Raw genomic sequence first — 12,115 nt, 5'->3', positions numbered from 1 at the left:
ATGGGTTTTGGAGGAACAAGTATCCATACTTACAAAGAAATATCGGTCTGTGAGATAGGAATAAAACCAGTCAAAAACAGTACCAAAGATGCCCACTAGATTTTTAAGTCTATTTAATAAAATTTGGTGATCTACTGTATCAAAAGCAGCGCTTAGATCCAGTAGCACCAAGACTGTGAGTTTTCTCACGTCTGCAGTGCACCTAATATCATTTAAAATCCTTAAAAGAGCAGTCTCCGTACTGTGGTTCATCCTAAAACCAGATTGATATTTCTCCAAAATATTATTTGTATTTAAAAAATGATTCAACTGGATGAAAACCAGTTCTTCTAAAATCTTACTTAAAAACGGTAAGTTGGATACGGGTCTGTAATTATTAAAAACGCTCGGGTCAGAACTGCTCTTCTTCAGAAGGGGCTTCACCAACGCCGTTTTAAAGGCAGCGGGGAAGACGCCCGTCTGAAGAGAGCAATTGACTATATTTAAAATTTGTTCTTCAAAAAATCCATAAAATGTCTTAAAAAGAAATGTGGGAATTGCATCCAAAAGGCAGGTTGTTGGGTTTACCTGGGAGAAAACTCGAACAAGTGTCCTTGCATCAACCAGGGCAAAACTTTCCAGTGTTTCCTCATGTAAATATGATTGTCCGGGTTTATTAAAACTTGTGTTTTGACGGGCTAAAAGACTGGATCTTATGTCATCGATTTTACTTCTGAAGTGGTCTGCAAAGTCCTCACAAGAGCGTCTGTTGGTCTCTGTGGGGACTTATTAAAATCAGAACTAGTTAAAAGTTCAAAGGTGGAGAAGAGAACCCTGGGGTTGTTTTTATTGACTGTAATGAGGTTTGAGAAATAGGAAGATCTTGCCAGTTTTACTGTTTTCTTGTAGGATTTCAGTTGTTCGCATAAAATTTCATAGTGTACTGTAAGTTTACTTTTTCTCCACCTCCTCTCTGCACTCCTGCATTTTCTCTTTGATATTTTGATAGCATTGTTTCTCCACGGGGGTACAGTCTTTGTTTTTGTTGTTTTAATTAAAAGTGGAGCTACTGAATCTAATGATGATTTAAGATGTAGGTTAAAATTGTCAACAATAAGATCACAGGGTGCAGGTAAAATGTCAGCAGGAGTGCTTTTTAAGATCTCGATAAAATTTGCAGCCACCTCAGAAGATAGGTAGCGTTTCTTCACTGTTCTGACCGGGACTGCTAGATGGTTAAAACTGGCGATGTTAAAATAGACACAGTAGTGGTCTGACACTGCCAAGTCAACAACAGAGGACACACCAGCAGACAAGCCATAGGTTATAACCAAATCCAGGGTGTGTCCTCTGTTGTGAGTTGGCTGCAAGACGTGTTGTTTAAAATCCAAGCAGTTTAAAAGGTTTGAAAAATCTCTGGATAGTGGGTCCGAGATGTTGTCCATGTGTATATTAAAATCGCCAGTTATTAATATCCTGTTATAACTGGAATATAAAATGGATAAGAATTCTGAAAATTCTGTAATAAAAGAAGTGGAATGATGGGGAGGTCTATAAACGGTAATGCAGAGAATAGGGGGACTGCTAAAGACAAAGGCATGGTGTTCAAACGATAAATAGCTGCTAAAAATGATCTCCTTTGATAAAAGAGTATTAATAAAAATTGATGCAGTCCCGCCTCCTCTTTTGCCATCCCTTGTAGAAAATAAAAAGTTAAAATTCGGTGGGCAAGCCTCGTTGAGAGCAACTGGAGCATCTGTACCAAGCCATGTCTCAGAAAAAAGTATACCATGTAAATTATTGTCTAAAATCAGGTCGTTTATGATAAAAGTTTTGTTTAAAAGGGAGCGCACGTTCAGCACGGCCAGATTAATTATTGTGCTGGATGTGCGCTCATGGTGGTACGAATGAGCAGTATTAACATATACTAGATTACCACTGTTAAAACCACGTTGTTTGTGTGTGCAAGGGAAGCGTCTGCCGGTGATGGTTTCAATGGGAAAGTTGTCCGATAGTGGTAATGATAATGAGGGCCTGCAGGGGGAGCTAGTGAGGGTGGTGGTACTGTGAGCAGCTGGTATTGGCCTGTAAGTGATGGTAGTGACATTGTCATTGCAGCGTTTATGAGTAGAAGAAGAAATATGATTGGTAAACAAGAGTCAGCTGGGAGTGGAATTGGTTACGACATGGTGGATGTTAGCGGCTAAAATCTTGCTACCACCTGTCGTTCTTGACAGAAGTCGCGGAACAAATTTGTCCTTCAAATGTTTGGACAAATCGAGGCAGACTTTGTAGCACCGCTTGCCCTGCGGTGCTTCTGTATTCAGTGGCTCGCCTTTGTCATTTGGTTTGAACCCGAAGTACTTTCACACCGTATTTCGGGTCCCCGTTTTATCAAGGAGTACGGGCTTTTCTGCAGCTGCTAGCTCTGTTCCTCGTTGTCTTCCACCTGCTTTGTCTGCGCGACTTCACTTTCCCCCTCTCCCTGTGAGCATGTAAAGAGGCGGAGGCGTGTGGGCAACTATGCCACATTCGCTGGCCAAGCTACGCTTAAAGGGCTGGTTGGGCCGGGATGGGGATGTTTTCACTAACAAGTTCATTTCATATATTTTTTGATCAGGAAAATGAAAAGAGTTGTCATTTTCTATTTTATCCATTCATTTTGGAGAAATTAGGAAATAAGTGACTCCATGAAATACGCCCCTTGTTAATGAGGAGAATGGCCGCGCCCCCTACCGTTCTATCGGAGTCACTGGAGGAACCAATTACAAACTCTCCAATGGAAATCATTGTACTTTCATTGCTTTGAACATCCAAAAACGGTGATCAATTGGCACCAAAATTTATGTGGACATCCCTTCTTATGACCACTTCAACATATGAAAAGGATTAACATCTGCGTTTTAACATCTGCGTGGCTGATTTAATATGAGAATGAGGAAATTTGGCAGTGAGCAGAGCTACATAAATTTATGCTGGGATGAGCGCACACTGCTTCTTTGCTAAAAAAAAAAAAAAAAAACATTGCTTCTTTGCTGATCAGTTAGGACGGGTGAGGCATTTAACACCAGTTAGGATATTTACAGAGACTGAAGTGGGAATGAGTAGACGTGCACATTTAATTGGATGAGGAATGGCCACAGTTTTTCGGCCGACAACACGCCGTCCAATGGAACGTAACAGCCGAAATGGTGCATTCCAATGCCACACTCAGCTGTGGAGTCGGATGCACACGTTCAAGACACTCCTGGTGTTCGATGAAGTCTTTGGCTCACTCTCACGCTTCACTCTCGCAGTTGCAAGCGGTGTCGGACAATGCACGCGACTGCTTGGGAGGCAACCCAGAGACATGAAGACCCAGGCTCATGATCACCTCCACACGCTGCGCGGACAGTAAGGAGCTAATGTTGTTGTGCTAACGCCTTTTGTCTTAACGGCCTGGAGCTAGTTGTTGCTATTAGCCGTACCGTTATCCCACTGTTAGCCGGCGAGGGAATGGGGGGGATCCATACTTGACCGCTGCCAGTCGCCGTCTGCCTCCTGAGAGTTGACACGTGTTTAGCCTCGCTAAATGTCCAAAATATAACCAGTCGGGTTTCGTGTGCGCATTCATGCTCTTGTCCGCTTCAGCCTGTGTAAGAGGAGTAGCGATCGTCACAGTATTTTTGATTTTGTGGAGGTGATCATGATGACATCACGTTTTATGTCAATAAATCCAAACTACTGTGCAGAACACTTTTATAATTTCACAGGTTGAAGTGGAAAAGAGTAGTAATGTGCATTTGCATTTTGGTGGGGATCGGTCGCCGTTTTAGACAACAGAACTAACAAAGCGAGCAATATTACCACGCTTGCCTCTCTCCTGTGACGTAGACCGCTGAGACCAAAAATAAAACAAGCTAATCACAAAAAAAGCCCTTAAATCACTACAGAGTCTTTTGGGGGGAGCATTTTAGTACTGATGTCATTTTTACATGCAAACCTTTTATATAAGTGCCAATGTTAAGCTCATCCAAGTGTCCCTGTAAAGAGACAGGCTCCAATTTACCAATTCAATCACATTCAATAAAATGAAATAAAAGTACTGTTTGTTTTTAAATGCGGGCGTAGCACCATTTTAAAAACTCTAGTATTGTGGTACTATTCTGGTACCGGTATACCGTGCAACCCTATCTTCTCGATCAGTTGTTGGCATCGAAAACAGTGGTACCCCATTCATTTTGCCCTATATGCTCCAGTTTGTCTGCAAAACGCTATGGGCTTTCCAGGAGTAATTGATGTTATTACTTGTTTTCTTAGCATTAGTGGATGTAGATCATATGTGTACGTGATGATTGAAGTAGAGATTAAATTCCTGACAACTGGGATTTTTTTTTCTTTTCGTTCGTCGCACTAGTTTTCGTTGATTATGGCGGTGTCATGTGGACAAAAGCAGTAGTGTTTTCTCTGAAATTGACCATATTTTCCATGAGCGCCCGTCAGCACATAGTGTTGTGAAATCCTAACCTCTCACTCTCCTGCAGTTGAAATGCAAACATTTCTGTTTCCAGTGGCTATGTGAAGGATGAACAGCGATTAGGTGACAAATCCAATTGTGCCTAAACAATACAACATAAAGATGTTGAAAATGAACATTTAACTTCGGTTTTGTTCCCTATTCCCCCACCGCACCGCTCCCTTCATCACCTTACTGACGCACTGACGAATTTAAAGCCTCCAAACAAATAAATAAAACGTTATGTTGGATAATTTCAGAGTAGAAACACATACAGCTCTCGGCAGGAAGGTGCCGCATTGCTTGAATTGAACCAGCCCTGGACAATTTGCAAAAGTATTCAGTTCAGTCAATGGCTGGCAACCAATTCAGGGTGTCCCCCGCCTACTGCCCGAAGACAGCTGGGATGGGCTAGCACGCCCGCGACCCTTGTGAGGATAAGCGGTATAGATAATGGATGGATTCAGTTCAGTCTCTCAGGAAAAGTACTACGGTATTTTCCGGACTGTAAGTCGCTCCGGAGTACAAGTCACACCAGCCATAAACTGCATAATAAAGGGGGGAAAAAAACATATATAAGTCGCACTGGAGTATAAGTCTTTGGGAGGAAATTGTGCGCTTAGTACACATTTCCACCGAGCTACGATGCTACATGTAGCATACAAGAAAGTTACGGTAAGATAACTTTAAACTCACCAAAACAGTTGTAGATCGATTAAATAAGTCTTTTATTTTTCCCCAAGCATGTAGAATGTTTCCATGTCTCCAAAAGTATTAATGTATTCGGTTGTAATTATGTCTTCGTCTCTGTGCTGAGTGTGCTCCTCTTACGTGTGTGGCTGCATGATGCAATACCCCAGCCATAGGCAGCCAACTGCCTGTTTGTGATTCATTCTTGTTCAACCATCGCCTGTAAGTAACTTAGACAATTGTGTGTAATGAGCATGCAACATTTACATACGAGCTGAATAGTGGATGATAGTAGGTTGTTGACTGAACATACTAATCGCCATCGCTAATGCTAATCGTGATCGCTAATCGTTAGCATAGGCTCATCTTGTTCACGTCTATGAAAATACATGTGTATGTAATGCATAGCTTGATAGTATTTTCTGTTTCTTGTGCAGTTTCACAATATAAACAGGCAACTTCGCTGCACACCTAGAGTCTGTGGAGTTTGTTTGAGAATGTTCAGCTGTTTGGATAAGCTGGCTTCCTCGACTAGCAAGACCTGTTAGTTTAACAAAACATTAGACTTTAGCCGTTTAAATTATTCATGCATTTTAATAGCTTTTAGGATGTATCTTATGTTTCTTTATGTTGGTTACAATAACATGTGAAATGATATAGAAGTAATTGTCATGGCTTGTTAGTGCTGACTTGTATTTATGATGTTTTGTCTCCCTCTGCAGGCGTTTTAGCACTAAAGCGCCTGCAGAGGGCCCCCCGGCCAAACTATGAAAAAAACTGCGACTTAAAGTCTGGAAAATACGATACTATTGATTCCTTTCTTCACATTGTATTGTTTCGTCTACTCATAATTTGATGCACATTGTTTTACTGATTTACAACTTATTTTACAATCACTGTAGTGAACTCAACAAAACACAAGAATCCTGTTTTTCTCTGAAACTATTACATAATCACCTGAAACTATTGTCATGTACACAAAATGACACGATAATACCGCAATGGTTCAGTGTGGCTGATCTTTCCATAGTGGTTTCCTATATATTTTACTCAAACTGTGTATTCATGGTTTGCAGCCATCGCAATTTTTTTTTCTTTATATAGTACTTTTGAGTTTGTTGCGTGACTGGTCGTGTCAGTGTGGAACTGCGAACTATCGAGCTGATGGCTATTTATTGCAACTACTCTTATTTCTGATAGCTAACATTAGCATTAGCATTTTGATTTGAGCTTTGAAAGCTACTTATTAGTCCAGCAGGAACAGAGGCAAGGCAGCGTTTGCCGGGAATCCCTCCTAATCTTTGAGCTCACGCCAGCAAGTGACAGCCCTGCCAATGTTTATCCTTGAATGTCCTTTAACCAGGTAGCCTCCTTTTTTTTGTCTTTTCAGACAAAATCTTTTGTTTCTTTGGTTGTTTTGCAGCTTTTGCAATGCCACCAGTAATCGCCTGTAAACGTTAGAATCGACTACAGTCTTTGTAACGTATGGGGAAAATGGGAAGTGACGTATGCCGTAAAGCAGTCAGCACATTTGTCGTTCTTTTTACGTGGCAGGTTTCCTGCCACCCTCCTCGAAGTTGCTTTGTGCCAGTAAAAGCAATACAGACCTCCTCAGGTCAAACAACAAAGGTACCAGAGTTAGGAAAATATTTGATAAAGTTCGAAAACTTAACTAGTGTTGCTTTAAGTTGCTTTTATTTTTCTCAGAATTGATTAATTCCATATGCGTCTCCTTCTGCTTGGTCTAAAACTGTTACTCTTTAGGGCCTGAGCAGCGAAAGCTGCAAGGACCCAATTTTTTTGTAGAAATTATTTATTTATTTATTTTCTGACCAAATGATCACATTTTTTAACCCCTAAACATGCACGAAAACTCATCAAACTTTGCAGTCTCATTGGGTCTGGCGAAAAATTTGATATTTTAAAGTCGCCGTAAACAACGCACACAAAATTGCTCTGTAGCGCCACCTAGAGTAGGAAAACAAAATAGAATTCCAGCCCGTTTGACTTAGGAATACGAAAATTGGCAGGCACGTGTAGCCCCCTAAGACGTACAAAAAAGTCCATTACAGCCATAGTCTAACTTGTCGATGAAGTGAGCTATGAATTTTTGAATGTCCAATTTGGGACCATTTTTGGACATTTACAGGCTTTTGCACCCATGTCCTGGAGGCTTCATCCGATTGACTTCAAACTTCGGATATATCATTTTAAGACGGGTGGAAACAATTAGGAACATTTTTTTTGAGTTTTCGATAAACTATATGACGGAGGAGGGATTTTTTTCCTTCGCCATACAGGAGAAAAACCTTAATAACTCCCCTGCACATGCTCCAAAAAATCCCAAACTTCACCTGTACGTAAAGAGTCGCGAACTGAAGACATCTCTATGAGAATATTCTATTATACATATAGCGCCACGTAGTGGCGAAAAAATTGACAGTTTTTACATTTCTATTTACCGCACGGAGCCCGTTGAACGAATCCGAATGAAAATCTCTCAGAAGACCCTCAAGACGTTGATCTTACTCTACGCCGAATATTGTGGCTTTTCAGCGAAGGGTGTGGCCTTGACGGTTCCGCAGAGTCTGATTATTCAACGTGACAATAAATACAGTTTTAACTTGACCCAGATCATCCAAACTTCTTGAAATTTTTCATATTTGATGATAGCCATGGGCTGAAGACATCTACAAACTTATTTTTCATTGTAGTGGTAGCGCCACCTAGTGGCTGAAGGAAATACATGTTTTTTTCTTTGATGTTTTTATCCTAGCAGGTTAATAACCAGGTCCACCTCATCTTTGCTCTGAACAGTGTTTACGACTTCCTAATATTAAAATACGAAATTTGTGATTTTTCGCGATAAGCTGTTGCCATGGCAACACGCAGTTCTGCAAAAAACAACGTTCATTTTGAGGGTCTGAACATGCTCGAAATCTCACGAAACCTTGCACATACATCAGGCCTGGCAAAATCATCAATTAAAAGCAGCTGTAATGTGATCCACATGATAATATCGTGTCCAAATGTCACATATTTGATGAGAGAGTCTACACCTGAAGACGTCTACAAACTAACTTTTCATCGTAGTGGGAGCACCACCTACTGGCTAAATGAAATACATGTTTTATTCTTTCATGTTTCTCTCCTGGCAGGTTAGCCAGATCTCCCTCATATTTGCTCGGAAGAGTGTTTAGGCCTTCGTGATGTTAAAACACGAAGTTTGAGATTTTTCACAAAAAGGTGTTGCCATGGTTTGCCAATAACACAATGCTGATTTTGAGAATGTAAACGAATGCACAAAAACTCATGAAACAGCACACATAGAAGGCCTGGTAAAGTAATCAATAATTAATTATCCAATTGTGCAATCTTTCAAAGATGGCTCGCTAACGCACCCTAGAAAATGTTTAAAAAATGGCCCCGGTTGCACGCTTCACCAACATGCACAAAAATTTGCGAGCATATAAAACAGAAAGAGACATACAAAAAATCCTCTTGGTGCCATATAATAAACCTAAGAGGAAGTCCGCCATTTTGAATTTACTTTAAAGTTTGGACTCACCTTGACTACAAAAGCTGCTATAACTTTATCCACGTGATAATTTCAATAATTCAATTCCGATGTGCGAGCATCCCAACGTGCCAGTACCCCAACGTTGCCAGGGCTGCGAGGGCCCTTTATAGCTGCTTGCAGCTCTAGTTTTTTCTTGATTTCTTTTAGTGTGGGATTTTGCCTTTTGAAATGACCTTTTGTGTTTAGTCTGTGATCTGATTTTTTTAGAATGAATACTTCATAGATTTAAGTAAACAGCAGCTGCTAAAGAAGATATGCACATTTAAAATAAAACAAAGTTGTGACATCTTGAGTGCAACTCCCCTATAACTTTCATGGTCAATGTATGTATGGAGAGTGGTCGCAGAAATCGTATTTGCTATATAATTTAATTATGACAGATCCCAAAAGATCTACTAGAGATTTTTTTTCCTTAAATATACATGGATGCATACATGTCATATTTAACAGATAGTCAGCTATAGTTTCAGTTAGATGTCATTCATGGAAGTAGCCAGGCAGTCTTACCCTACAAGCAATCTCCCCTCTGTTTGCTATTAGAATCTTGCCGAATGTCTGTGGAAGGAAATGAAAACAATTAACCAAGTATTTTGGGTAAGTAAAGTAACACAATATATTAGAGCCTGGCAACTTGGCCTTTAAAGCCTTGTTTCCACCGACGGCATATACTCTGCTCTACTCTACGCCAAAAAAAAGTGCGTCTTTACTGCACACTGCCCCTATCTGGGTGTCCCTCCTCATCTCGCTAGTTGATGTCATGTTACAGCGACCGTAGCTAGCGTGCACTGCACACACTGACAAAAACAATGGAACACCTTTTCGTTCCTCGTGGACCCATCCAGCTGCCTCTGCACATCTTGGTCAGCTAGTAATGTTAAAAAGCAGACCTGGGCATTGCATTGCGTCTATGTGACGGAGCGGTCCGTCTATTCGCCTATGACGGACACCCATTTTGCTGATGGTTGCCGAATGACAGGAACATTTTTAAAATAGGTGGACTAAGTAAGCATAGTCGAAAACACATGTATTTAATCCGTCTTTCATCGGTAGTCCAACTTTAGTCTATTTTTCGCAGCGAGGAAAGGAACAACAGTGAGTAGTTGTTGCTTGGGGGACATATTTGAGCAAACTTCCCACGCCCCGCCAGATGACATTCGAACAGAAAGAGTAACTCACAGTAACTCTCTGCACCATGGAAGCCTGTTCACAGCCTGGTCCCTTGCTCAAATCTGTCCCCCAAGCAACAACACATCACTATTATTCTTCGCCACGGCCATGAAAGCCTCGCCATGAAAAATAAACTAAAGACAGACTACAGACGAAAGACGGATTAAATACATGGGCTTCCGACTATGCTTAGTCCATCTATTTTAAAATTATCACGTCATTCGTCAACCGTCAGCAAAACGGACGTCCGTCATAGGCGAATAGACGGACCGCTCCGTCACAGAGACGGAATGCCCAGCTCTGCGAAATAACGGACGCTCAAATTTTTTATAATCCCCAGCTCTGTTAAAAAGGTTTGCATCCCCTTAAAAGTCCAAGTATTTATCTGCTTGGAAGCCATTCTTTTTCATCTCTTCGTCATTAATGGCAACTGTTTTACCGGGGTGGTGGTTTGCGCAACTGCACGATTGTCCCGGACCAATCATTGGCCTCTAAAATATTTAGGGCACATTTTAGAACTAGGCTACTTTTTTTCAGAACTACAAAGGAGTAGGTACCAAAAACATGAGTACAGTAGAGCCGGGTAGATATGTCAGTGAAGACTGGCTTTTGTCAAGTAGAGTACAGAAGAGTAGAGTAGGACAGATAACCGTCGGTGGAAACGAGCCTAAACTGAGATCTCCCATTTTGTTCACAAGAAATTTTATAGAAAGCAAATGACGATGACAGCTCCCTGCCCCGTCTGGGATTTGGTAGATTTCTTTATACCAAACAAACAAAACAACACATTAACTTCTATACCCGCCACAAGTCTAAATAAAAATCTGGGCTTTCTTTTATCTTTTTTGAGGGCAAAAAATATCAATCTTTGTTCCCAAGCTGTAAGAATCATTTTCAAGGGTAAAAAAGCAATACGTTTTTGACAAATATCAACCAGTGGCAAGCATTACACCACTAATTAACTTTCTTTTTTTTTTTTTTAGTGTCCAGAATTAGGGTACCACACTATAGAACAATAATATCCCAAGCTATCAATACACTGTTAAAAAACGACAACAGTTGGAAGATTTTGGATAGATAGGTGGATAGATAGGTGGATAGGTGGATAGATGGATAGATAGATGGATAGATGGATAGATAGATAGATAGATAGATAGATAGATAGATAGATAGATAGATAGATAGATAGATAGATAGATGGATAGATGGATAGATGGATAGATGGATAGATAACCTTTTCAATCGTATTGGGGGCGGTGGAATATTGAGCCTTGGTGTGAATTGTACAGCATCCAGACTGGAAGTGGGCATACTGCAAAACACAGAAGTATGCCTCTATGTCATTTCAAGCATTGTTGACATTTAACACTCATCTTTTTATTGATGTATGACTGAATGAAAGATCCATTCTTTAGTATTCTTGCAGTAGAGCTCTAATGCATCATGCAAATATTGATTTTTTTTTAGCAATAAGTAACAGACATAGTGTTCAATTAAAATAGAGGATTATCCTGTGCATGCTCAGCGAGACGTTGTTCGCTCAAGGTACATTTGGTGACACACTTCACTATCACGAACAGGAACACTTATTACGTGATTTTTAGGTCAACTCAAGGTGAAAATCGTTTTAATGCCGTCCATCACCAAGGACGGTTGCTCTGTTTGCATGTTTTCTGGTTACAGTCACAAGGTGATGACTAGTCATCTCAAACGTTCTATTCGTGCACGTCTCTTCTCACCTTTAATACAAACAGCAATCTGGTAGGTGGTGTCAAGATACCGCGCGTCGCCATGTTGATTCGAAATATAAAAATCTCTAATAAGTTTTTTTTGTAAAGTTTTTGAAAATTCTTCTTCTTCTTCTTCTTCTTCTTCTTCTTCTTCTTCTTCTTCTTCTTCTTCTTCTTCTTCTTCTTCTTCTTCTTCTTCTTCTTCTTCTTCTTCTTCTTCTTCTTCTTCTTCTTCTTCTTCTTCTTCTTCTTCTTCTTCTTCTTCTTCTTCTTCTTCTTCTTCTTCTTCTTCTTCCTCTTCTTCTTCTTCTTCTTCTTCTTCTTCTTCTTCTTCTTCTTCTTCTTCTTCTTCTTCGACAACCCAATCCGAGCGAGTTGACCCGGAAGTGCTTGGAGTGAGATTTAGCATAGGTTACTCCTGACTAAAGGAAATTACCCCCAAATTCTGAAAGGCAGAAACTCAAAGCAACAGAC

At 40.5% G+C, this 12,115-nt stretch overlaps 1 protein-coding gene across 2 annotated transcripts in view; it reads right to left on the bottom strand.

Annotated features, from left to right (window-relative positions):
• Positions 1–11,808, bottom strand: part of pcca (propionyl-CoA carboxylase subunit alpha) — a 53,798-nt gene extending 41,990 nt beyond the window's left edge. For both annotated transcript variants that reach the window (XM_086045600.1, XM_086045601.1), the window contains exons 1-3: positions 11,651–11,808; positions 11,146–11,223; positions 9,252–9,299 (exon numbers count right to left, since the gene is read on the bottom strand). In XM_086045600.1, the coding sequence (XP_085901726.1) occupies positions 9,252–9,299; positions 11,146–11,223; positions 11,651–11,704 (180 nt within the window). In that variant the 5' untranslated portion in view covers positions 11,705–11,808. The remainder of the gene's footprint in view (positions 1–9,251; positions 9,300–11,145; positions 11,224–11,650) is intronic.
• Between the last annotated feature and the right edge of the window lie 307 nt (positions 11,809–12,115).

The sequence above is a fragment of the Filicampus tigris genome, chromosome 11, assembly GCF_054856515.1.
Source record: "Filicampus tigris isolate MCC_2025a chromosome 11, RoL_Ftig_1.0, whole genome shotgun sequence".
NCBI lineage: Eukaryota > Metazoa > Chordata > Actinopteri > Syngnathiformes > Syngnathidae > Filicampus > Filicampus tigris.
This window is presented reverse-complemented; position numbering and strand designations above follow the sequence as displayed.